The 27,522-nt window shown below is 41.9% G+C and overlaps 2 protein-coding genes across 13 annotated transcripts in view; both read right to left on the bottom strand.

The window, feature by feature from the left end:
* Positions 1-284: 284 nt before the first annotated feature.
* Positions 285-1,939, bottom strand: rassf10b (Ras association domain family member 10b). The gene has a single exon (XM_029145397.2). It carries the CDS (start codon positions 1,740-1,742, stop codon positions 471-473), a length of 1,272 nt encoding a protein of 423 aa, XP_029001230.1. The 5' UTR covers positions 1,743-1,939; the 3' UTR covers positions 285-470.
* A 797-nt stretch (positions 1,940-2,736) lies between these two features.
* tead1b (TEA domain family member 1b) overlaps positions 2,737-27,522 on the bottom strand; it is a 36,381-nt gene continuing 11,595 nt past the window's right edge. For 2 of the 12 annotated variants that reach the window (XM_055507586.1, XM_055507587.1), the window contains exons 3-13: positions 14,789-14,852; positions 12,980-13,199; positions 11,025-11,036; positions 10,169-10,300; positions 9,859-9,905; positions 9,687-9,748; positions 9,128-9,252; positions 8,431-8,604; positions 6,783-6,923; positions 6,528-6,680; positions 2,737-5,905 (exon numbers count right to left, since the gene is read on the bottom strand). In XM_055507586.1, the coding sequence (XP_055363561.1) occupies positions 5,792-5,905; positions 6,528-6,680; positions 6,783-6,923; positions 8,431-8,604; positions 9,128-9,252; positions 9,687-9,748; positions 9,859-9,905; positions 10,169-10,300; positions 11,025-11,036; positions 12,980-13,199; positions 14,789-14,852 (1,244 nt within the window). In that variant the 3' untranslated portion in view covers positions 2,737-5,791. Of the gene's footprint in view, positions 5,906-6,527; positions 6,681-6,782; positions 6,924-8,430; positions 8,605-9,127; positions 9,253-9,686; positions 9,749-9,858; positions 9,906-10,168; positions 10,301-11,024; positions 11,037-12,979; positions 13,200-14,787; positions 14,853-23,913; positions 23,980-27,522 lie in introns of all 12 variants that reach the window. The other 10 variants (XM_029144150.3, XM_055507589.1, XM_029144157.3 and 7 more) reach the window with 10 other exon arrangements.

Genomic DNA, 27,522 nt, shown 5'->3' with positions numbered 1-27,522 from the left:
CAAGGACCACAGACTCAGGCGGCACCGTCGCACTGACGCTGTGTGAAAAGTCACGCATCATCAGCGAGCGACGTCACGCGCGCTCCGTGCGTCGCCCCTGTTCTGACTCCACGCGTCACGGCTGCGTGATGTGCACTGAGCAGATTGAAGAGATTTGTCTCGCAGTCGAAGCTGTTGAATTCACAAGTTGCACAGTAATCCTCGCTTGCGTTTGGCAGCGCTCAGGGTGATCAGATTTACGTTTGTCTTATTGCTTTCTGGACAGAGAACAGACAAACAAAAGCCAGGCTTTAAAAACAGGATTTATTTCTTTGTCAAAACACTTGGAGTGAAACATTCGTTGGCCCCAAATATGCAGATACTCGAGTTTTAAAATGTTATAAAAAATATAAAGGGATAAAAAACGCATAAAAAAGTTCAAATGTGCTGCTCTTGACCGTTAACTGCAGGCGTCTCCGTGGGACGGACGCTCAGACGAGCGACTCCCACACCAGCAGGCTGTCGGAGTCCTGGCTGTGCAGGGAGCTCAAGCCCGTGTCCGAGTCGTCGTCTGCGCTCAGAGCCGTGGACAGACCCCTGGCCCGCTCCACCCACTCGCTCTTCCCCTCCAAAGTGCTCATTACCCCCGAATTACCGTCCGTGCCCGTGCCTCCCTCCGCGTCCAGAGCGTTCACTTTTTCCAGCAAATCTCTCATCTCCTTCTCCCTCGCCTCGTAAATCTCCTGGGTCCGCTCCAAATCGGCCCTAATAGCTTTTAAATCCGTGCTGAGGCGCAGACCGACGTACAGGCTCGCGTCCAGCTGCGTTTTCATCCTGTCTCCTTCCACGAGCAGCTCGCGCTCGCGCGCGGAGTCCGCGCCGGCGTCCGGCACGGGCCGCTCGCGCTCGCGCTGGCGCGCGTCCAGCGTCCGGCGGCGGCTCAGCTCCTCTCGCATCTGCGCCGTGATGATGTCTATGAGAGCTTCTCTCTCCCACAGCTCCTCCTGGAGCGTCAGCACCTCCTCGCACCGCCGCGCGTGCTCTTCAAACTCGGCGAGAGTGTCGCTCGGACGCTCTCCGTCCCCGTCCCGCCCGGAAGCGACGGCCGCGTCCACCGAATACGTGTCCTGGACGTAATTAGCCCCGTGCCGTCTCATCCGGTCGCAGTGCACCTTCGCCTCGCACCGCTCGATCTCCGCGTCCAGCTCCGCGATCCTCTCGATCTGCTGGCGGATCGTGTGATCGCGCGAGACCACGACGTGGACCAGGGTCTCCATCCTCTCCGCGGAGCGCGCGGCGTCTCTGTGCGCCTCCTTTTTCTTCATCTTCTCCAACTTCCTGAAGGCTTTCCTCACGATGCGGCGCTGTTTTTCGGGTGAGACGCCCTCCGTGGGACCCCGCGGGCTCCCCTGGTCCACGCAGGGGCCGTGTTTGCTGGGCACCACGCGCGCCTCCGCGCTCCGGGCCGCGTCGCTCGCCAGCGCCGCTTCGCTTCGCACCAGCACGAACTTGACGTTCTTCTGCTCCTCTCCCCACGCGCCCCAAAGCCGCAGGATCTTGGTTTTTTTCGGCAAAGCCCGTTCGAAGCCCCTCCACTTCTCCACGATGCAGTAGGACGTGGCCGTGGAAAGGCCGTGCTTTGAGCGCTGGTCCTCCAGCAGCACCTGGACCACGTCCGCGCAGGTCGTGCGCTTTGACAGGCCGAGCACGAGCTTCTCCTCTCGGCAGACCCACACAGATATCTGACTCTCCTCCGACTCCATCGTGAGTCCAGCGTTTAAACTCTGTCGCGTTATAAAGGTGCTGAGCAGTTGTTCTTGAAACGGAGCCGCTCAGTATCACTCATGTCCCGCGTGCACGGCCGCGCTCCGGCCCGGACGCGTCTCGGAGGTCGCAGACTGGGCTGCAGGTTCACGAGGCCAAGCGATATGAGGGACTTGAGGCGCTGATACTGCGCCATCCCGAGACTCCGCTGGTCACGTGACCGTGACTCCAAGTGTCAGAACGGGGGAAGTCAGAATGCGACGAGCGAGCAGCTGTTCGCTTTCATCAGTCTTAATCACCAGTAGCTGTTTTCTGAGGGATATTAGTGTTTGGTCAGTTCTACACTTTTAGCCGTGACTTCACGTGATTAAGTTTAAACTGAAAAAAATGTAAATTGGTTTGGTCAAATATGTAATAAACTCCTAGGTGAAGCTTACAGGGAGGGTTAGATGTTGTCCAACACATTTATGTTTGACTGTGGATTTAATGCTTTAAGTAGAAGATGTGCTTAGGTGTTTGGTTTCTAATTGCGACCCAGTGTCCTGTGACAGGATCCTCGGTTTCTCGGTAACTCTATTGAGTTTTGTTCAAATCACTTTGATCACCATAGGTTCGACCACAGCTTGTAATGTACTAATAATGTCCACAAGGTGGCGCAACCACCAAACACTAATCAGGTCTTGTACCGCAAATCCGATTCGCTGTAGTGGCGGATTTTACAGATTAATATAGTTTTTATTTTTAAACACATCAGCATTTTGACTTAAAGCTATCTATTACTTTAAATTGTGTGTTGCTGCAGTTTATACACACACACACACACACACGGACAGTCAGACACACACACACACACACACACACACACACACACGGACAGTCAGACACACACACACACACACACACACACACACACACACACACACACACACACACACACACACACACACACCATCAGCATCTTCATCACAGTAACTACCATAAATTTTACTGTAATTACGAGGCGATATTTTTCTGATTTATTTAACTTCAATATTGCATACATACAAAGTATCTAGAAAGCTACAAAATATCTATGATCAAGAAGGCATCATAATGTTACAGAGCAAAGACGAGACCATATGTAGAACACAAACATAGCAGAACTTCTTTTCTCTCCGTTGCGCCAATTTACTGTATATGAATGGATATGAAAAGATCACATCTGTACCAAGAAATGCCAAGATATACTTTTGTATAAAGCACCTTTTTACAAAAAAAAAGAAAAAAAAATCTCTGCACACAAAACCCAAATGTGTGTGACAACTATGAGCTATATGAAGAATCACTTTAAAGCCACCATCTGAGAATGGTCATAAAACATAAAGGTACCAGTACCTACTCTTTGACAGATTTACAAACGACAAGCGCTGAACTGCTGATGTTTGTGATTCCTTGACTGAGCTGATTATCACATGGGTGCATCCATTGTCTCTTAAATTATCCAGCCGACATTGGTGCCATTGAAGGCGGTGGGTCCTGCTTAGTCTTTTTTTTTTAAGTGTTAATCATGTTGGAATGTTCCAGCAGTGCAGCAGTAACATCATTACTTGGGCTTGCAATATACAGACATTGTCACAAAACCAAGTACAAGTGTATACAAGTACAATAAGAAAACAGGAACATGTCACTAAGTCATCAATAAATGTGAACAGATACACAGGGCTAACCTAAAAAAGCCTATTGAACCTCCACAGCGTCCACAGGACTGTGGCAGAAATACTGAATGAACTTGATCTGCATCCACCAGAGACACTGTCTGTCATTACTTTGCTTTGATTAAAATACTTTGTCCTGTCTTTATTAGAAATGGTAAATGTCTGAGCGTCCTTAGAGTATTCACCTCAATGGCATCGTCCACACTAGCAGTTGTGAGAAGCCCGATTATCAGATTCAGCCGCATCAGCTAAAAACGCTTTCAGAGCGTATTCTGTAGAATCACTATTAAATAAACTTTGATTTTCACCGCGATAGACAATAAATGATAAAAGCTCGTGACGTCACAGCTGCATCATCAGAAGTAACATTTCAGAGTGATGTTTGCTTTTTCACATCGTGCGAGGGAGAGAGGGAACGCGGACGTTTCCCAAAAGGGTAAAAACACTTGAACCTGCAAGTGTGCACAAAGCGGAGGGATGCGATGCGCGCGAGCCCACTTCCTGCGTGCAGTCAGTGGCCGCCTCTCATCAGCAGGTCTTCTAGCCTCTGACCTCAAGCAAACATACTGTAGGTTTTCTAATAATAATCATTTGTCAAATCAATCTACAATAAAGATGAATATGTCATTTCTTTTCCCAGCGACCTGCTCTTCCCCTGCTGTCATTAAAGTCCTTTAAAAGGCAATGTGGTGATTAGTTTCATCTCATGTCTCATTTTTGGTCTAGCAACACTTGATTTGTAGCCCGTGTGATCTTTCCGAAGCTGTCAAACTAAACTAAAGGCACTTCCTTGCTACTATGCAGGACTCAACAAAAGACTGGCTGTGTTTTGGTACTTTTGGTTGTCTACAACCGGAAAAGGCAGTCCGTCTGCGTTTATCGCACACTCTCAGCAAAAGGCTGGAATTTCAGGAACAGGAGTTAGAAAAATATCACCGGTATAATAACGGCTTCTGAGCATACATTTGCAAGCGGAAGGTAAGGTAAGGTGAGTGTACTGCCTCTCAGAAACCAACCAAAACTAGTAATTCCAGGAATGTACCAATTATGAGAAACTATTTTCCAGATGAGACGGTGGAGATGTACCAAGTAATATACCGCAGGTTATTTAGCCTCTTCCACAGAACGCACTTTAAACTTCAGACTAAGTAGAACGGATATATTCTAAGGCACTGTACACTTTGGCAGATTGTATTGGAGGTGTTGTTTTACACGATGCAGAGCGATCACAGTTTTAGTGGCATCTTTTGGACTCGCACTACTTTGACCACGCTTAAGGCTCAGGATTAGTTCAGGCCACGGAAACGTGTGAACGTAGCGTGAACGTGAAGGCAGCGACGCCCAGCTTAGCGCGCCCACGCCGCGGCCCCAGCGGGGGGCCGGTGCCACGAGTGTCTCTGGGAAAAGACACAGCACGCTGAACAACACGTGAGTGGTGGTGTTATGATGGTTGAATCTGTCGCTCTAAATCCACAGGCCTAACAACAACAACAACAACAAAAAAGGAGTAAGGCAAGTCCAGGAAAGGGAACAAAGTGCTTTTGGACAAGATGAGAGTCCGGTTAGAGCAATTCCACCTGTAAAACCAAAAAATTCCTTATCCATTGTTACAGAGGAAACGCACGTCTGCAGCACAAAAATGCTTAGCAGGTGGTAAGACTTCTACAATTATGGAGCAGATGCAGGCAAAACGATTGTAGTATTTCACAGTGCATTCATTCTGTAGTGTCTAAGACTTGGAGTGCTTCAACAGGGATAAATATACTAGTGAAAGCTGTTCATTATTATTATTTTCTTTAAAGAAATAGTAATTTTGCAATATTCACAACCACTTGCTTTTGCTACTCTGTATGTAGTGTTAGTTTAGTTTCTTTGGAAAGTCTATTGGCTGTGGGTGTATGTCTGTATAGCTGCAGTATGACTCTACCAATTGTGAACTACAGACATACAAAACACACTGGAACATAATACACAGAGCACATGAGGCAACTGGTAGAAAAAGCCAGCAGCCATTTTTTTCCTTAGCCTACGTAATGAAGTAGAAGAGAAAACACAGATTTCCATTTATCAAATTAATATAGTAAATTATGTAGGGCCACATTTATACTTAACGGAGACCAACTCAACATTTTAAACATGGAATCTTGTATTTAAACAAAATAACTGTACCGCAATTCACAGCTGCAGTCAAATAACACACACTTACATTAAAACTAATTTAGAACAACAGACTTCACCCAATACCATGACCAAAAAGTATAGCAGGTGAAACTTCCAGGTAGAGGCACTGCCACTTGTCTTGAGGTTGGTAAGTCTATGAAAGGAAGGGGCTTGTGGGCTGAATCTTGGGCCTTTCATTCTTTTACCAGTCTGTAGATGTGATGCTGGGCGCCGTGCTCACTGTTCGAAACTTCAAACACGCAGGCCATACATAAGAGCGTCTCCTGGGTGTCTCTGTTCGTCACCACCTGCAGAGACAGAGATGGAGTCACTTTCTGTGTAACGGCTGTGGGTACGGATGGGGGCAACGGGCTCGCTTTGTTTGATTATTACCAGTGAAGCAGCCCCTTCCACCTCCAGTTGGGCCACAAATGCATACAGACACACTTGGTCGTCTGTTTGCTTAATAAAAATGCAGATCTTCTACACCTTCTGTGTGTTATTTATATGAAGAAATTAATTTACATTATGTTTTAGGAAGGGCACTTGGGTGTATTTAAGCTAAAGCAACTTGTGCCTAATCCTACAATATATTCATTTTAATAATCATGACAATATTGCTTTGAGAAGTAAGGGTTGTAGCATTTAACAATTTATTGATGGATCTGTGCTGGTCTCATCTTTGCTTTGTCAGTAGAGGTTAATGACCAGGGCTCCTTCACCCCTTTCCCCTGCAGATAACGAGGACTCTCACACAGAGTCTCATCCCCTGTGGAATGAGAGGAATGTGGGGAAGTCATCTCAAGGCCCACTCAGACCCCCCCCCCCCACACCCCACACACACATACACACATTTTTTTCAGTCAGCTGGAGCCAACAGTATACCTAGTCTGCAAAAAATAAGATGAAGATGTTCAGTGACGTGATTACCAATAAGATAGTGAAGTTCTCCAGAACACTGTTCATCATATATTTCTCTGGCAGATGTTTTAGCTTATGGATGAAGTTGATCATGTATTCACACATGGGAGATCTGCTTATCCGGTAGACGAATCGACCATTTTCAAACCGCGCATATTCAGTCTGAGGAATGAAACAGAAAAAGAATAAAAACATGTGTTGCACAGATACATGGTAATTAAATGCTTTTATTCAGGTATATATTTAGAAAATCAGAGCATGTACCTCGACTTTCTCAACCACCTGTTTGCCAAAGGAGCAGACCTTTGTTGAACATGTGATAGTCATGTTCTCTGAGCTCTCATATTGACTAGTGACTCCATAAAAGGATCCGGTATCGTCTTGAATGTTGCAGTTCAGATCAGCCTGAGGAAGAGGCAAAGCAGCCCACAGTGAGTGTCAAAGTGTACTGCCCTCTAGTGAAACCTATTTGCAAGTACATTTCATTTCACAATTAATTACAGAAATTCAGGTGAGGTTTATTTACTAAATGCATTAAGTGCCAGAAGAAGAAATACTTCTAAAAAGGCGACTTTCAGCAGCATACCCATGTAAATACATAAGGTATTAATATAAATGGAAAACATCATGAAAATACTAAATGCACACACGAGGGGAATGTTTCCAGGGAGATGAAACACAGCATAAGCAAGTTGAAAGTTAAATGAAAACATGCATGCTGGCCAATTCTTCAACACCAGAGACCTCAATTAGCTACCTGAGTCACCATAGCAACAAAGCTGAGTCTGTATGACGTTTGAGTGGCCCCTGGAAGTGCCACCGTTGTCTGAACTGGGATTTGAGTCAGGCAAATAACTAACATTTTAACAATTTTCCAGATGGTGAAGCTGAAGTTTTAAAAAAGAAAAAACATTCAAGAATTATGGGTCAAAACGTTGGTCTCCTTACATTATGTTATTTTATTTTGATTGGAAAAAACTATACATATATATAAAATATATTTTTTCACATTATAGTATAGTAGTTGCTTCATATCCACGTGTAGGCATTTTTTTTGTTCTTGAATTTAATAATAATGTAAAAATAAGATTACAGTGCATCAGGCGTACAGTTACTGTGTGGATCAGAGCTGGAGTACTGCATGTACCTGGCCTTGTGGAGGAAATCAAATTAAATTAAATTCTGCAATGAGAATTTCTGTCACCGTCTGATCACAGACCTGTCGAGATTATACATGTTCATCGCATATCAAACTGGAAAATCTCAGCCACGTGAATAAGCATGTTAATGTGTCCATATTGGAAACAAGATTCTAAAGAGGATTAAATGAAGTTACGTTAAAAGACTGATTTACAAGGTTGAATGGGTCTACTCCCAGAGGGCAGCCTTTCTATGCCCTGAACATCCTGTTCATTACGGATACAAAAAGAGGAGACGTCCTCCTACAACATTCTTCTCCTTCATTAGGCAAAGCAGTTATACATTCATTATTGTGCAGATTCTGTCGTTCATTTGAAATTTAGATTGGTCGGTCCCTTCAAAAGGAATTTAAGGGGACTTGGACTCGGTGCATACGGTCCTACTTTGTTGGGTGCCGCTAGTTAGCATTTTGCATCAGGGAGGAAATACATGCAATGTTTAAACAGCCATTAGGAATGCAACCAGGTCACTCCATTGTTTGGAGATATTACACTGAATTAGTGAGTGCTTTGATCAAAAGCTCTCCTGCTATGCAAGTCCAAATATAGCAGAGTGCATTCTGTAAATATTAAGAGAGCGATTCTGTGTACACTAATTATCCCCAAACTCTAAAGACGAACCTTAACAGAGCTCAACTCAACAGGATTCTGCCCTCTAACATTTTGCATTGTACAAAATAACTGCATTACCATGAGTGCTCAGTAACACTCACCCAGAATTTTATAAGGAAGAAGGAATTTTGGGGCCCTTTTCCATACAGCTCCTTGAGTCCTCCTTTCTTCTCTGGAAATTTATCATAAATCTGACGAATGTCCACAGACTCCAGCAGAGCGTCGCTGTAGGAATGGTTCGTCTGCCCGATATGTACAAATAGGTGCTTGTTATACTGAAAAAGAATTAGTGAGAAAAATAATCAGATAAGCACAGTTTTGTCTGTGGACACATGATGTTCACCTTCATTTTAACAGAGAATATTGAGAACTGTGGTCTTTTAAATTTCAGAAGAAGCAACAAATCCTGACACAAATGAAGTAATAAATACGAATTGACGATGAGCAGTATGATCTTGTCAGCCTTGAAACCCTCACTGCGCAGTTTCTCCAACATCAAGCTTCAAGGTAAGACGGTGATGATAAAATGTGGCCAAATTGTGTATTAATCATTGTGAGTCTGTGGAAGTCCGGCTACGCTGAAAGCTGCATTATAATGTATTGTTTAGGCATGCCTGTCAATTAACTCATTCTTAAACGGTCACTCATTATTTATGCTGGTTTTCAGTGTGTGTGTGTGTGTGTGTGTGTGTGTGTGTGTGTGTGTGTGTGTGTGTGTGTGTGTGTGGATCTCCCCCTCTCAGCTGTCTGTCTGGGGAATCAGCGGTGTGTCATGACGTGGTGTAAGGCTCTACTCACAGAGTCCGGGTCTCTCTGTTGCTCTAGGAAGGCAGAGAACTCCACCAGTCGGAGTTTAGATGTACCGATGGAGCGTCCCTGCCATGCTGGTGCTGTGGGAGCTGGAGGTGCCGTTGGCTCGTAACCTTGAATAACAGCAGAATAATAAAATTAATAATTCTCTCTCTGGATGGTTTACAGTACAAGATTTCAGTCAAAATAACTGTCATTGGAAGAAACCATACATTGCACTTAAAATAAAAATGTTCTACACCTGAAGAGAAAAAAAGTTATCACAAAAATGCACTCCTGTACATTTTGCATAGAATTTTCCTCCATGTACAAATTAAATTTTCATTTAAGATTGTGTGTTAAAAACTTCTGACAAAAATAACCATGAGATAAAATAATTATAATTAACTTCCATTTCAGCCTTAACACTCCCTAAATACTTTGAACGTATAAGGTTTTACAATTAGAGGGACTGACCAGACACATGCTTGAAAAATCTACTAAGTTAAGAGATTTTGAATTTTAAAAACACAATGATTGCGCACAATCTTAATTAGTACATTCTTACTTGAAATGGCTGTGGTGACTGCTGGCTGAATGGGATAGGCTTGCTGGGCGAAAGGCTTAATACTGGAAAAGAAAAATAGAAAAAATATTCAAACAAATTCTTAAAGCAGCAGACATAATTTGTTGTATGGGATAAGAAATTTCATTTTCAGAGTTCAAAGTATGACACTTACTCCTGTGAGGATCCTGGTTGACCAGTCGATATCATACCCTGCCATAACTAAAGAATTAGACAACAAAGAGCATTAGATCATGAACAGCTGTTGGCGACAAGATCAAAATGGCTCTTAGCTCTTATGGTTGGAGGATGTAGTTATCTTGACTACCACTTGTTTTGATCATATGCTTATCTGATAGGGGCAGTTGTGCAAAGCTGTGGTGTGTAATGTGATTTGGCCCGGTGTCTGTGTGGTTGGCCCCACGGCTGCCATGGGTGAAACAGAACAGGACTGATCAATAGTGGGGTGCCAGCGAGGCTCTTACTCCAGTTCCAGGGAAGGCTGGGCGCGGGATGCCGGGTAGGCCGAGCTTGTTGTGAATAGACGTGGCGGAGACAATCTGAGCTGAGGACATGGAGGCCATGCTCTGGAGGGCTTTGTCCTTCACGGCTTGGTCCTTTAATAGCAGTCACAAAAGGCTCAGCACTCACACAGAAGGAAAGGTGGAGCATGATGCAGAAGTAGCAACAGCCAGACTCTAAAACCCACGCTGAAAACACCCTGACCTCTCAAATGTAAACAACAAGCAGGTTAAAAGAAGATGCATCGGCATTGCGCCGAGGTATGAACACTTTTTAAAGGAATGTGCCAAACAATTACCTTTGAATTCCAAAATACAACGGTTAGCAGAGGTATGCACTTTTGTTTCTAAAGGTACCACTAACCACTAAACATTTCTAAAAACTCATTCAGCTGGACTTCTACCAAGGTTGCATTTGCCTGCATCCTAACACATCTAGACACCACAAAGAAATTTAAGTAAAACTGAAAGCTCTCTTAGTAAAGAGTGCACCTGCAACTAGTTCCTCTTCCGCTAAAGGTTTGCCACACGTTGCATGTGTAAGTCATACACAACCTGTACAGTGTACATTATGAAGTGGAGCAGCACACTGCCAGATGCACATGCAGGCTCACTGATGGCAGAGGCGAAGGGTAAGCATGCTGGCAACAGACGGTCACGTACAGCAGGACAAAAGTACAAAAACAGACAGACACCAATAAAATAAGAAAACACAGGGCAGCGGCTATTGTGTCACTATAGCGGGAGTGCAAATGCAAAACCAGCAGTTTGAGGAGGAAGCAGGACCTACATCAAGCACAAATAGAAAAGGAATACTCACCATACTTGTAACCTAAATGCAAACAAATAGGGTTATATTGTAAGTTTATAATCAATTGATTTTGAGGCCAAATACAACACAGTACAAAAATTTGTATTTGTAAATTATTCTTGGTCTCTGTGGCAAATATCTTGCTCCGTGTAATTTTCACAATCTGATCAGTCGTCATCACCCCAGACAAAACAGTAATGGTAATAACTGTACTTTCTCCAAAATGCCACAGACAAGAGCAGAAACAGCAGGTTTTCATTGATGGCTACGAAAATGAAGGGCACACTTGTATTTCTCTTTGCTACTGAACTCTAATTTGCTTTAAATGAGAAAAGACAGGGATTCATACAAAAGCTGTCTGTTTTTCTTCAGACAGCCGCCTGTGCCCATGAAAGACCAGGCATTCATTTGGCTAGCTGCCTGTCTGACTCGGCCTCACAACACACACACACACACACACACACACACACACACACACACACACACACACACACACACACACACACACACACACACACACACACACACACATTAATGAGGGGTCATTAATTTGTGTTGAATACTGGGAGTGGAGCAAAGTGTGAAAGTCAGCGTATAGTAGACTATTGAAGAAAGAAATAAAATGGCACATGGGTGGAGAGTCCTTTGATACACAAGCATTACTTCATAAAATACCTTAAATTACAGGTCAGTATTATTCAAGATTACTTCTTCCACAATGCTTCCCTCCAATTTTAATCTGACATTCTGAAAATCCTTCTTCAGTGATTTTAACAGATTTGACTATTGCTGAAATAACTGACAGGAACGCTCTGAAATGACGACATCTGAACTGGGAGGACGGAAAGCAACAGCCACGGCATTGTGAGAGCCTGGAGTTATCAACAGATTGAAGGGAGAACAAGAAAGCAGAGAGGGCATTTCAGAAACAGCCAGCTTCGTGGCCTTTCTCCGCTCTGAATGCGCACCACTGAGCCTCTGACAGCGGGGAGAAGTTGGGTTACATTGTCAAAGGAGGCACAGAAGTAATGTCCTCTTCATTTTTAAACACAGACACCCCTTTGCCATGCCCCACTTATTATGATGTCTACTTAGTAAGAGATGTAAGCAGACAGATTTCCTTGGACCTTCAGCTCACCAACAGCCAATGCCAGCATGCGTCCTGACGTCTGCACTTCAATTGTGAATTTACAAATTTTACAAATAAGCAGATTAAAAATTAGAGCCTGGCCTAACGGTCGTTAGTTTAGTGAGAGTGAATGTTTCAGCCAATAGGTAGCAAGAAACAGGAGAGGAATAGAACAAGAAGACACCAATAAATGTGTGCACGTTGTTCTGTGATTGTATTAGCTGCTGTTGCATACAGTCTCAAAATTTGTTGAAGGCATTTATCAGATTAATATTCACCATGACAGTCAATAATTTAGTTCATGACCAAAGTTAGTTCACGTTAGTCTAATGGTCAGAGAACAGTGTCTCTGACTGAAGAAAACAGAGCTACCTGGAAAAGATCTACAGCATATAACTATTAGACATTGTACAGTATAGTTGTCAGGCTTTGTAAATGTCAATCTCCACATGGGCTTAAAAAATGCAGTATCAGGCTCTTGCTTATAAGATAATAATACAATATAAATTCTCAAAGAATGATAATTAATGATTGAGAATAATGTCTATACAATTTATATACAAATTTTACATGATGAGGAGCTTTTCTCTAAGTTCAGTCAGTGACGAAATGTGAATAAATGTAGATGGAACCAAACAGACAGGACAGATACAGCAGGTCTGGGTATGGGTTAGTGATGGACAGAGGAGGGAGGGAGGTGGAAAATCTGAAGGCTACAGTCAACAGATGATTTGGGTTAGGGGGAGTCAGAGCACCAGGCATTCACTCTGTCACCACGGGAAACAGGAAGTCAAGACACAGCAACCAACAAGCCCAAAAGCAGAAAAGCGCATACCTTTAGCTTGGAATGAAACTCACGAGATTTCCTTCTGGCAAGAACCTGAATGTGACTAGACACCTGCGGGGTAGGGGAGGGGAGGAAAACAAAGGAAGAGCCTGTAACCATGGCAATGAAAAGCCCCCTGCAACTGGGCAAAGCCAGACGTACCTTAATGGCAGCTTGGAATTCTCGAACTTTCTTTCTTGCTAAGACCTGTATGTGACTAGACACCTCCATTAAAAAGAGAAAAGGAAAAATAAAAAGTACAAAGTGGATTACACATTTCTTTGTTTAAAAACACTTGAGGGAGATAAGGTGTATAACAGAAGCACGTCCAAACCACACACCAAGCTAACAGCCAATAAAGCGTTACGCTGTGTGTTGTCGTCACTTAAGTGAACTGATTAAGGAGGATGCAGGCCTCTTTAGCACACATTAGGAGCACACAGATGTGCTCTGCTGTGTGCTGAATGAGATTCAGCCTGTCTAGTATTCTTACGGGAGCTGAGCGAGGCATTTCACCAGCCGACCAAGTTCAAAAATATTTGATATCCTCACATCAAAACACAAGTGGAACTTTTAAAGAGGGGTAATGAGCGTTGCTGACAGCTTTGCAGGCTGGATTTATGTTTTCCTCCGGAGCGGTTTACACAAATCCCACCTACGGAGGAGCATTTTGCAGCAGGAACGGAATTATTAAACAAGGAGGGCACCATCAAGTGCTTCTTCTGTAGGTAAAACTAATATTTAAACATTTTCAGATGTCCAGCTCGATAAACCACAACTGAAACTGTTGCACATATTTCGACTTTCTACATTGTGAGGCTTCTTTGTTTTGTATCATCAATTCCACATCACTGGACAAAACAAGACATTTGAAGACATTTCAATCAATTTTGTGACATGTTACTAACAAAATGTGCAAATGAACTGGTTTAAAAAATTACTAGTTCTCCATTTCAGAAAGAATCTTATAATTATTTGTACAGAAAAATCACAATAACAGAAAAAGGCAACAAATCACAGGTTTAGTTTATTGATCATGTGATAATACAATTGTAATTTAATTTTAAAAGTCTATTATGACAAACCAACCGAAGTTTAGTTGACAGTGACAGAACACCTCTTACTTTAAAAGCCATACTCCAAAATGAAAAACTTTTGGTATAGCTTGGTATAGTTTAACGCCTGTTTCACATTAAACGCTCTCGTTCTGCTTGAGACACAGGGAGAGAAACGGCACAGCCTTTCTATTCCAGACTGATCAATTCACACAGTGATCGAATGTCACCTTACACACAACCTGTTTATCATCAGTGGCCATTCAGTCAATTTCCTGTTTAGAGTGACACTGGTCATTAGGTTTCATACTGTTACTGAAGCACCAAGTCCCCAGAATACTACATTATTTCTTGTGTTTATCACAGCGCAAAGACTCTGAGCTGAACTCTGTGGTATTAGCAATGTGGCTTCAATGCTCAGAGCACGCTGGAGCAGGCAGGATGTACTCTCCAATGCTTACTAGAGCAAATAGTCTTTGATCAGAGATGGTACTAATCTATTAAGGCTTCCACTTTCCTATTAATAAGGGAAGCTACTCTGACCAAGTGCATAACCTCCATGATTTAGTCATGAGGAGAAATGCTCTGCTGACAAAATATTCTACTTTTCCAAATAAAAAAAATCTATCATATATTAGAAAGTCTAAGACTGGGCTGGCGTTCTGCAAAGGCTTGTTACAAACCCAATGCATAGCTTAGCTCTTAGCTTTGTGTTACACTCCGATGCTCCAGCAACAGGTACAGTCTACGGTCTCCTCTTACCTGTTTCCGAGTCCTTGTCTTCCCAGTCCGGAGCTTGATGTATCTGGCGATAAGCTCATTCCGACCTGAAAAACAAGAAAACAAAACTGTGTTTAAATGTAAAAAAAGACAAAGCCTACACTTGGAATATTAAGGAGGGCTAATTTGATTAATTTACTGATAGATACTGATATGTGCATTAGTAAATGAGTCATGTCTGAGTGAAACAATTTAAATGGAAGCCATGATTTAAAAAACAAACACAAATGCATAAAGCACGCACATCTGTGTTCAGTTTTAACAGCAAACCAAAGCTTGCAACATCAACCACCTGTTACAGAAATCAGTGAAAACACAGCACTCGATTGTCCTTTCTCTGTGTATTGGAACATTTTACAGCTTTATGTAGTAATCAAACTTTTCCCACGTAGAATGTGCTTGATAGAATGCAGAATGCAATTATTGATGCGAAGCTACAGAAAAAGATCATGAGATGATAAATGCGATTGTGACGTTCTTTTTAAGTTAAGAAACCTTTGACTGTTGCTAATATAAACTATGAACGAATCTTTAAACCTATGTGACTATTGTGTAGTTTTACTCACAGTTGGTAATTACTGCATATGCAAATAAACCACATGTACATTCCTTCCTAATGCCTCCTATACAGCAGTCAGGGGATCAAACAAAAAGCTTTAAACAAAGTCTGTAACCATATTTTGAGTACATGCAAATCAGAAGGTATGTACGTTTCCCACACAACCCAGATTCAGTTTCCCTCTGAAAACAGCATGTGACATTAGCATGAAAAAACTACTGGCAGCCGCAGCACACCCTTTCAAATTAATCTAATTCAATCTCATTCTCTTCAAAGGCTGATGCTTTGAAAGGAAACAGACCTAGCTGTTCATACTATTACAGAAAATAATGGCAAGTGAATATATTGGGTTTAAAACAGTGCAGCTCTGACTAAATTATAATTAAAGCATAGCTTTGTAGAGATTTCCAATTTACAGCGGCTCCAAACATTCTTCTGCCCTCAGCTCTGCTCTAATTGCTGCAGCAGTGCTCATGACCCCTGCTTAGCCCTTTCATATGGTAATAACATGCCGCCAACCAAAACTATTACACAAATTATAGGTAAGGAGGTACTCTAATTATGTGTCCAGCTGTAGCCAACCAATGCCATGGATCTGGTCTACTCCTCTATAAAATGCACCTAAACCTCAATATAATTAAACATTTTTCTACATTGGCTTTCTTATCAATTAAAGGTCCGTCTTTCATTAGGACACAAAGGGACCACAACGTGTCACACGTGCTAACAAGCAGTATCTTAGATAATCAGAAGAAAAGGCATGTCCTACTAATGGGAGCATATCAGGCAACACAAAATGTGATACTCTACAAAGGAAAATCTCCAGGTTGCTCAACAGATCCTAGAATATGTTGGATGACTCCCATAGACGTTGAGCAGATGCTGCTTGATGTTTGCATAATAAACAAAGCTAAGGACTAACGCCTGCTAAATTAAGGGCTGTTTGATTTGGTCACAGCAGTGTGAAGCCAGTATACAGTCCCTTCACTCTCATGAACAACACGGGATGTTGGATACCTGCAGCACCTGCCACACCTTCGTTTTTTTCCATCCAAGGGCGAGGGGAGGGTTGGGCTGCGTTTGGGGAGGACTGGCCTCAAAGTGCTCTTCATTTAAACATTTGCCTGTGGCCTTTCTGAATGAACCCAGTCATGTGACTCTACAGGACAAATAAACAACATCTGGGGATCTAAGATTGCAGCACGGCGCTTCAGTGTGCCTGCGGTGTCAACTGTAGCAGATGAAGTGAGGCCTGTACCATTTTCAATAATTCACACAATGTGGAAACATGACAATGCAGGCATTCATGCAAACTCCTGATTCCTAGATCAAAGCACACAAATGGCCAGCTGAAAGTTTGCTTACTGCTGAATAATTCATTCTTTTCAGCAGGCTGGAAAAAAGCGCCGTGGGTCCAGGATAACCTGTATTCTTTTTTTCCCTTGCCAATATTTGCACTACAAAACAACAACAAAAAAATGTGACAGCCCACACATAAAATGATTTAAGCACCACTCTCCATTTCTTTTCCATTTTGTAGTTTCAGCTTGTGTAATATTTAAAATTAGGAGAGAAATCCCAGTTTTTTCAAGAACTTTATTCTTACATTTTATCAAATCTCCATCAGCAACAACTAATTTTTGCAGCGCCACACATGTGGTAGCTGTGAACAGCTCTGTGTGGACGTACTGTCAGCACATGTGGTTGTTCATTAAGTCTTCATCAGGAGGGAATTTTTGTATTACACAGAACAGAGGAGTTGAGGGAATAATAGCGGAGGATGTCAGAAGATTCACAGTCATACAGGCCGTAATTACCCCAGAAGTGCCGCTTAGTTTTAGTTAAGGGTTCTGATTCCCACTTTATGGCCATTTCAACTGTTTTCTTTACGCCGTTGTTGTTGACCTTTGCTGTTACAACAGAGACATTCTTCATGATCAACTCCTGCAGTGAGGCATAATTAAATCTCTATGGCATGTTGTTGCCACTCAAAGCGGCAGGAAAAGGATTAAATATTCACAGTTTGACCCCTGAGCAGATTTGTTGGAGGAGCCCATCACCTGGCCAGACTGAACTCGCCTCTGAATCTCAATGACTCTGGAGGATGTGTAACTTATAAATGGCACTCCAGCAGTAGCCCAACAAAGAAGGGGTGGCTCGACTTTCTGTAGGCCATCCCCAAGCAGCTGATTCTTCATTCAGTCACAAATCCAATTTGGCTCCTCAGCATCCTCTCTCCAGCAAACCTGGAACAGGCTCCCTCTGATGTGAATGACAAAGGAGAGTATTGTCACAGTTCACGGTAGACCAACCTCAGAGATCTCACACACTGGCATACTGTCCTCTAGCTTCTCATAGGACGTCCTACAGTATGTCTAAAGGAACACTGTATGACTTCACTTAGTCCCATGGCCTTCAAAATGCCAGAAATCTGTGAAAATTTAGCCAGTTAATCTTTACCAAAGCAGGTTGAGCAGAGGGATTAAATCTGTAGCACCGCCTTAAGCACAAACCACCAATAATGGGAGAACACAAATGTCAGAACAACAAAAGTAGTAAACATGTTTAATTTCAGTAATATCATAACATCAGATTAAAAATCTGAGAGAATCCGTTGAAATGTTAAAAATCTCCTTGATACTGTGTGTAATATGGCACTAATAATCTTTTAGTACCTTTTTATTTGTTTTGTGGAGTATTTAACGAACACCATTTTTTGTTGACTGACTGTTTGCACGTTTCTCAGGACCGTTAACTGACATTTGTGCTTGTAAATATGTAGTTAAATAGTGCTACAGTTGGGCTAGCTTAAAAAATGTATCCTCTTTTGTACCAGTCCGAACCAAATCTAGAGAGGAAAACAGTGCAATCAGCATCTGCACTGATAAAAGGTGTGATTCAGTGCAGTAGAATATGTTAATATCTGCAGATCCTGGTATTACAGCTATAAAACATTCAAGCTTTAGTGAATGATTTCCTGACAGACTAACGATGTTTGTGATATACATGCTTATGCATATCTTGATTTACTTCCCAGCATAGATTACTATGTTTATGAAAAGTCTTTCCTCTTTAGTTCCAAGGAAGTTGAAATAATATAGACACTATATTGAACTGGTGAAAATTATGGGATTTTTTTTTCTATTTATCAATCAGCTTTTTTATTTATTTATTTTCTTCTTTTATGTCGTTGTGCTGGGGGAAAGGTTGAATTTGTGCGTTGGGGGGTGTGTGTGGGGGACGGCGTGGGGGACGGCGTGGGGGGGGGGGGGGCTGAAACCAAACAAATCAGTTAAGCAAACAATAGGCCCAAATAAATAAAGAGGGATGTACCTTAGGCTGAAACATTCATAACTAAATAACTGTTGTACTGTGATTTACTTTGAAATTAATAATATGTGCACACACTCATACAAATAGATACATATATCATATACATACACATATGCATTATTATACATAATCTCATAATGCTTAATAATAGTCAGGACATACAACCACACAACCTCACAACCATCATAATCACACATTACTTGTATTGATAGTGATAAGTACCAGTAATAGCTTAGTTTGAAAAGCCTGTTTATCAGCTCAGGTTGTTCCACTACAAGGTTAGTAAAGCTGGAGCTTAACATTGTTCACCCAAAGGGTGAGGCTGACGTTGGTGCAGGAACAGTGGCACTTGTGAAAAAACTCATCAATCAGCTTTTTAATAAACTAGTTCTGAGAAAACCCAATTTGTGTTTTGTCTGACTAACATGGGCAGGCAGCAGTTGTCAGCTAATCAATACTTTGTCAAATATTCAACTGAATGTTTTGTATAGTTGTTATAGTTGTATGTTGTAAAGTCACTGAATATATTTCTGGACATAATGGTGGTGTCTGTGCATGTTTTCTCTGGATATTTTCACTTCCTTTCACAGTCAAGACATGAAGAAATGTTATTAGTTTTATCATCTACTGACTAAACATTAAAAAAACAAAGCTTTTATCAAATCAAATCAAAAAGGTTTTGTTTATTCTGACACAAGCAGCATGTTTTAAACAAATCATAGCTTTTTAAAATCTTAAATATTCCAACTAGATTGTCCAACAGCGGTCATTTCTGGTAATTTTCAACAGCGACTTAATAAAAAGAGGGTAAACATTATGTGAATTGTAGATTATAACGAGTAGACAATCTATTTGAACACAAGAAAAGAGAAATCCCAGGAATAAACCAAAAGCGCAGACCACATATGAATTTTGCATGTGGTCTTGTTTCATCTTTACAAACGCACATCGGTGATAATGAGCAAACAGTTTTAAAGATCTGGCATTCCAACCTAAAGGTTTGTTATGGACGTCTTGATGCACCTGTGTAAAGAATACCAACACTAATTTAACTAATGGCATATTCAAATTGAACTGGCCTGATTATGTACATGGCAAAAACAATACTTTACTGCCCTTCATCGCTCCTCTTTTTAAAAGCATCCATTTCCTGTAACAGCGCTTTTTTCTAATGTGGGCACAACCACAGTCACATCTGGCCCAGCACTCTGCCATGAGACAGCGCTGGGCCTGGCTGAGAATCAGTCGGCAGATTGCCTACGTGTGTGGCTCTTACCACTCGGCTCCGTGTGTGCAGAGCCTGACAGAACAGAGAACACACATGTGACACTGTCCAGCACATTAGGGCAGATCTATCATTAACCCTTCATTCAATTCTTTGTTTTTTAATGGGCACTTATTACAATATGATTAAACTGTGCTTAAACTGGAAGCATTTTGGGTGCAACAGACTGGAAATTAACATTTGTTAATTTAAGTCCTTTTTACAAGCAAAAATGCAATTTAATGGTTCCAGCTTTCCAAATGTTACAATCTGCAGCTTCTCCTCACATTAGCTGGACATAGAACAAATAGACTCATCTGATTAAGTCAATTTGTGTTCCTGTAAATTGGTAAAGGTATTTTATTGTTAATCTTTTAAATAAATTTTGATTTTTATGTCAACAGCTTTGACAAGAAAAGTGGAATTAAGAATAAATATCAAATATTTGCTACTTTATATTATAATATTTACTTTGAAACTTTTATCTACAAAGAAACAACAATTGATTAATTGGCTAGCTGCATATTTTATCACTTATGATTATTCATAATAACCAGAAAAATGCATCTTTAACTTTGAAGTTGTCGACCATGTCAGTGTCTGTGTGCGCGTGTGTGTAACAACACAATGGCCCCAGTTTTCCTGTCATTCGTGATAGATGACTCAAGGGTCTTAGGCAGACATTAGCATTACAATAGACTAAACCAACAATATGAAGGCATTTGTCCCAGGTTTCGGGAACAGCAGGCAGCAGCAGGAAGCCTTTTACTTGCAATATCAATGGAAAAACAACACTTGCCAAGTGGAGGAGAGCCTGTGACTTGTGGCTTGAAAGAAAATTGACAGTGGCCTTTTGGTGGGAAAACGCTACGCTACCAGTTTAGCATTATGTTTAGCCTACCTGAGAGGCCAAAGACTATGCTTACAGCTAGCTTTGTGTGTGATGAATAACTGCACTGGACAGCTACTGTGGTGAGAGCACAAAACATTAGTTATGTAAGCTTAAACAATTACAACTAAACATGCAAGGTTTGCAGCTGGCAAGACCTGCAGGTGTTTCCCGGGGAAGGTTTAACAACATTTACAAGTCTTTGCAGGTCAGACCTACTGCGTAATCAGGTCCCCTGAGGAGTAAAATTTCACACTGAAGTTAGAAAGTCATGTTTGGTAATGGTAGGTCCTGACCGTACACTACGGGCTGATAGTTACCAATGCTTTTTGTTGGACCCATGCAGTGGAAACATAGGTCCATAAGAAAGACTTCAAGGCCAAACATTGCATGTGTGACGCCATAGTGATCACAAACACTAAAGCTATTCTCTGAAACACAATAGAAAACCGCCCTCCTCCCACACACACACACACACACACACACACACACACACACACACACACACACACACACACACACACACACACACACACTTTCTGCAGGCTAAAATAAAAATTTCCATCCCATGTACAGTATCTACTCATTAAACTGGCTTTTCAATTACAGTCTGCATAAAGCATTAGATTCTTTCTCCCATTTATGCTTTTGTATAATATGTTTTGCGCAATTAAAATGTTTAGAATTTTAGTCTTTAGATTAAATGAATGGTGACTATTACTGTGAACATACTATATAGATATATATCTAACCATGGATGTCCTTGGATTGCCTCAAAATTCTCACAGGCCCTTTACCTTCTGTACTTGTATGTACTTGCATGGGCGTTACCATATCAACAGGAAACAGCATTCAGAGGAGCATGTGAGCTCGGTGTGGTGAAAACTTCCATTCCCTCCTAACAGAGCTGTTCGTCTGCTCCGCTCTCTGGCTCAAAGCTGCACTTCTCATTATCCATCAGCGCTTCACTCAGATTCTGACCAAATCCAGTAAAATCACACTCCTTGAAACTACAGCCTGCAACCCAAATGAATATATCAAATGACTTGACGTTCTGGATTCTGGACTATTTAAACATTCTGATGGGTCTGCTGTTTCTTAACACACCAACTTCAGCAAAAGTGTTAAAAACTTTAGTGATATTTTGACATTTAGATTTCGATTCTAGTTAATTGCTGAGTTATGCATGGTAAAATTACATTCTCTATATAATACAGTGAACAACTGTAATTAACAGCTCTTTAAAAATCCATTTTTCTCTGGACACCAAACAAAATCAATACTTAACTTCAAATGACCTTATTGAGCTGGATAAAAGGTTTTATCGCAGGGGCTGGGTCAGGAGTGGTTGAGCTAATGTGTCAGTTGAACAGTGGGGGATTAAAGGTGAGGCGTTCTCTCAAAATCTTACAAGACATCACAAAGCCGCAGGTCACTAACCTGAGCCTTCCCGGAGACACTGAGAGGATTACAGCAGCCAACCTCTGCTGAACTGTGCCTGTATTCAGACGGGGCTGAGGAGGTAAAGACAGCCTCTTTATCACTCAGCAGGTCCAGCCCATTCTATTTCCTCTCTCCCTGCTCTACGCCTCTCAAACGAGGCCGGAGCTGAAACCCACTAGTCCCAACTCTGCAATATACTCACAGGGGACTAATTTGCACAGCCAGGTCTTGTCTGAATCACTCTATCAATTAGGAGCCACTGTGTTTATCATCACATACATTATTGTAGAGCCTGGCCTGGACATTGTACTGAGATGTGCCTCTCAGGAGAGGGAAAGGGATGGAATAAATGACCAGAGAGTGAGGCCACAGTTGGACAGGCTGCTGGACTAATCTGAAAGGACGGCTGTAATTATGAGTCTCCTGAGGAACCTACGGTGTGGCAAGTCCAATGTGTGAACATGGCGCTAACAGTCAGGAAGGTGCACTGCCCCCCTCCCTACTACAAAGTAAGACACAGAGTCAAATCAATATTTTCAATCTCTCAGGATCAATTCAGCATCTGAGCACAAAGGAAGACATGTTGGCTGAGACCAATATGTACAAATGAAAAGTCAAACTTTGTGGTCATAGTGAGCTCTTCTGTCTCACACATATTTTTATAATAGTGGGCACAAGCTGAGGGAGTTTGGCCTTAAAGTTGCAATTTAATCCAAGTTCGGACTAAGGCAAGGTCCCAAATATTAATGAAAACATCCCTGTTAGTTCCCACATGACAAAGGTACACTCGATGTTACATTACACGCTACAAGGATAATGGAAAATATTATTTAGCATTATAAGGTCAGACCATAACAGAGCAGTGAGAATGGTCATTTTATGGTTCTTCCTTTGTTTCAGGCCTTGCTGTTCAGCGCTAAGAGACCTTTCTCTTTCCCACAAACAGCATAAAAAGAGATGACAGTCTGCGTTAGCACTTGAGTGTAGTCCCTGTGCTGTGGATGAGACAATAACACTGGCATTCAGATTCCATTCATATGTTGATTACACAAAATGGCCCCATCAGTGAGAGGTGATCTCATCAGAATAAAAGTGTTTCATCAATGAAATATGATGTAATCAGAACCAAACAGATGATTTTTTTTGCCTTAAAGAGGGCCCACAAAGTGACACTGCATCTTTAAGAAGCACAGAGTCTCACTGTGTTTTAGCCAAACAAAAGCAGCCAATTGGGAACATGCAACCTGAAACCAGAAGCCCGGCTCACAGGGCCTCACACAGACCTCAGAGCAGGGACACACCCGGTGTACAGACAGAGGCAGGCCTACCCAGCCACTCTGTGCAGACGCAGATGCAGATATCTGTTTTTCTGGCCCATTTCCAAAGCAGATTTGAAAATGTTTGCCTGAAAATCAAAACATTCTCAACTACAGACACAAAAACAGATCATGCTGGAATAACATTTTAAGATTTTTAGTCGAACGGTGTGCTGCACAGGTTTGATCCTCTACTGATTTATTAAGGCTATAAACGTGCTACTACTTGGCTTGATAAACATCTCATACAAAATCTGTGTCAGCCATTATGTAGTCAAGCCCTTTCCCAGTAGGACCTACTCACGGTCTGTTCAGCATCTGTGTTGCTTACGCCAAGTCCCTGTACCACCACTGGTTGTGTTAAGCAGCACTGCAAGGCATGAACCAGAAACAACATGAGCCTATGGGCAGGAGACTGGTATCTTACACAGGTCACAACATGTTATGCTTGGTCACTACAACATGAGTTAGAGCTGAAATGGGTCCCTTGAGCAGGCTACCATGAAATAATATGCACTTCAAAATCAATTCTGCTGCTCAGCAACAGGGAAGCTCTAAATGTAGATCCATTTTGAGGCCCGCTCTCATTAATTGCATGTTCTCAGAGGCATGGAAACACATAACAAGAAGAGTGACATCAACTTGATGTCAAGTCATCTGAATGTTTTCTGTCCACTGAAAAGCTATCATCCCAGCAGTATCTACTGGGATTTAAACCTAGTGTGTTCAGCGAAAATACAACAGGTGCAAAAGGACATGAGCAGAAGTTTTGCTTAGAAGATCCATCAGGTCACAAAAACCTAATAACACAGTTGAGTACCGTTATGCATGTACCTCTGAAACACTGAGTGAAACACCATTCCTGCTAAATATATGAAACAATCTACTCAATCAGTCTTACTTCACGTTTGTCACAGATGAAAGGCTACAAGTTTAGTTTGCATGTAGATTACTGGAATAAAATATGTAGTATGAGCAATGAGACCAAAATTAGGTAAAATCATCACCAATAAAGAGAAACACCTGTTGAGCAGAACCGCTCAACAGGTGTCGCATGGTCTACAATTTTCAGAAGAATCACAAAACCAAGACAACTGGTCATTTGGTGATTCGTGTCAACCATAAGGACAAGTTAGACTCCGTCAGGTTAAAACAATTACAGGACATCACCATAGCGACAAATAAGCAGACTACCACAACCCAACTTCAAAGACTTGAGTTCTAACTTAAAATGACTTCTTGCTACATCATACCTGCATCAATGCTATTTACACTTTGAACAGTTACTCTTTTTGAGAGAGGAATAAAATAATTGGACTTTTTTCACTACCATGTGTGTGAAAACACGGTAGCCTTCCACTGACAATGGCAGGGGAACAAATGAGGGATTATTCTGGAGGTGTGTGATGCCTCTCCTGCAATGAAGTTCCTCACACTCCATTCTGAGTGAATGCAGGTGACTCGGGGAGCCTGAGCTGATCCCAGAATTCCTCATTATCTGCCCAGCAGGGAGGATCAGGTCCGCTCGCTCTGTCTCAGAGCATGCTCGACCCAGTGAGACGAGCCCCAGAGGAGCACAGAGCTGGGCCACCGGGAGCAAGCCAGGTCTGCTCATTATATTTAACTCATCTTTGGCATCTCTGCAAACCAAGTGCCACTTAGTTCCCACAGGAGGGGTCTGGGCTGGATCACTGACGAGATGGCAGAGCAAACTGTAGAATGGTAATGGGAAAAGCTTTACATCAGAAAACACACGTAGACATAGACATACTGTCAGGCGTATGCTTAAGAGACATCGTTTTCGTTTAGGACAAACAGCAGTGGTATATAACTTCTATTGCTTGTCAGGACACCAGCATAAAAAGTACTATTTACATTTGAAAAGAAAAGCTCTGGCACCAAATACAAGGGAGATGCTAGATAGGTGTGGTCGAGACTACATGCACAGTGTATATTTACATATGTATTTGTCAGAAACAGAAAAAAAACGTTTCTGAAAGATTCAGCAATGTCCTTCTGCATGCAAGTTCAAATACATAACTCCATGAATAAACATAACATTTGAATGAAGCGTGTTGTTTCACTTATCAACGCTATTTCTGGGATAAATGAATGCAGCCTAGCACAGCAGGCGAATTATGCAAGTGCAGAATCTTGGGCCTTCGGCTTGGGGCCAGTGCCCCCTATTTCCCCTTAGTTTTTTAAATATTCTAAGTAAACTCTGAGGCCATGACGAGAGGTGGGTGATAGGGTCTATGCAGATGTAGTGTCTTCCATCATGGTCACAATTGGCCTCAGAGAATGGGCACAGAGCCAGCGAACACAGGTCTCAGCACATCCAAAACACTTCAGGTAAACACCACAATAAGCTAAGAAGCAGAAATTAGAAATTGTTTTGTACTGCAACACAGTTGCTATAGAGACAGTTGCTAATTAACTGCACTCTACCCCAGGATAACAAAGGGCTTAAGGGCACTCAGGGCGGCTCCTCTTGTGATGAGCTCTGTGTATAGAACACTATGCCATCCCCAGGGTCTCTTAACTACAAAATACCTGTCTCCTTGTTGCCAACTTCTATGTCAGATGCCATGAGAGGCTTTCGTGTGGCGACTGCCTACATTTGTTATAAACCCAATGGGCTTTTATTACATCAGCCTATGAGCTTCGGCATAGTTAGCTGAACTCTTCTCATGAAAGACAATTCACTGGAAGCTCTGGACGAATCAATCACTTGTAGCAGCGTGGAGAACCACTTCAATGGTTGCTTATCATCTCTGATGGCATTCCACAGACATGCACTGCACAAATGGAAATCTCTGCTACAATGAACAAATATTCACATGGCCACCATGTTTTCATTTTATTTAATATTCTTCCAGCTTCACTCTGTAAATTGCCAAGCTGCCTTTATACCATCTACTCTTCATATTTGTTCTATTATTACACTGTGTGGCACCCCATAGTGACCAGGACAGGTGAGACATTTATTCCTGTAAGCCTGTCAGACATTGAAAAATATTAATGCTAAAATCAAAAGTTTGATTTAGGAAACTATAGGTAGTTTAATAAACTTAATAGTCAAAACAAAAAATATTTTTTGCATTGAACCATACATGCCTGCTTCTGTGTAGTGGGACATCCTAAATCTATGTCTATTTCAACACTTAATGTTTTACCTATCTAGAGAGACATCTATAACTTACACTTCACATCTTGCATTTTAGCATTTGATTAAGTAACTGTAAATCAACAAGTATGAGTCACACTGCATTTCTACTTTAAAACATGTTTAATATCACATCTACTAGTAAGATGGACAATTTGCATCACACCGAGAATGTCTGCTGAGTAAGAACGAGGACTGCACTTAGCATTGCTTATTTATAACCCTAAAACTGAATTGTCATGCTTTAATCCACAACAGAAGGACAGCCTTTCTGGCAGCCTCACTCCGTAACGGGAGATTGGAGGATGACACAATGGGGAGGGTCCTGTTGCCCAAGCCCACATCTTTGTAGTGGCAGCTGAAGGGGGTTCACTGCAAAACTCCTAGAATTTACATTTTATTTGGCTGGAGGGGGTCACATGACAGCTGCAAGCAAATGCTCTGAGGAGCTTTCTGCTTTCACTTGACACTGACAGACTGTGAGATGGTCCAACACCACAGAGAGAAAATATTCCCTCTTTCCATGACATCACCCAGCCAGGAATGGGGGAGATGGAGGGAGAAGAGGGGGCACAGCTGGTGGCAGCCACAGTACCATCTGCTACTGACTAATAGTTCATGCTGCTTTACTTATAAACTTGCACTTCTGTGAACCAGAGTAGTGGATGTATCCTCAACACCACAGAACATGAAAAACACAAAGATTTGATGGATTAACATTTCACAAAATATAATTAGTCTTCTCAA

This window comes from Betta splendens, chromosome 3 (genome assembly GCF_900634795.4).
Source record: "Betta splendens chromosome 3, fBetSpl5.4, whole genome shotgun sequence".
Taxonomy (NCBI): Eukaryota; Metazoa; Chordata; class Actinopteri; order Anabantiformes; family Osphronemidae; genus Betta; species Betta splendens.
Note: the sequence above shows the minus strand (reverse complement) of the source record. Positions and strands in the feature narration are given on the sequence as shown.

Bases quoted from the DNA above. Each gene is read 5' to 3' on its own strand.
- rassf10b (XM_029145397.2), bottom strand. From the start codon at position 1,742: ATGGAGTCGGAGGAGAGTCAGATATCTGTGTGGGTCTGCCGAGAGGAG.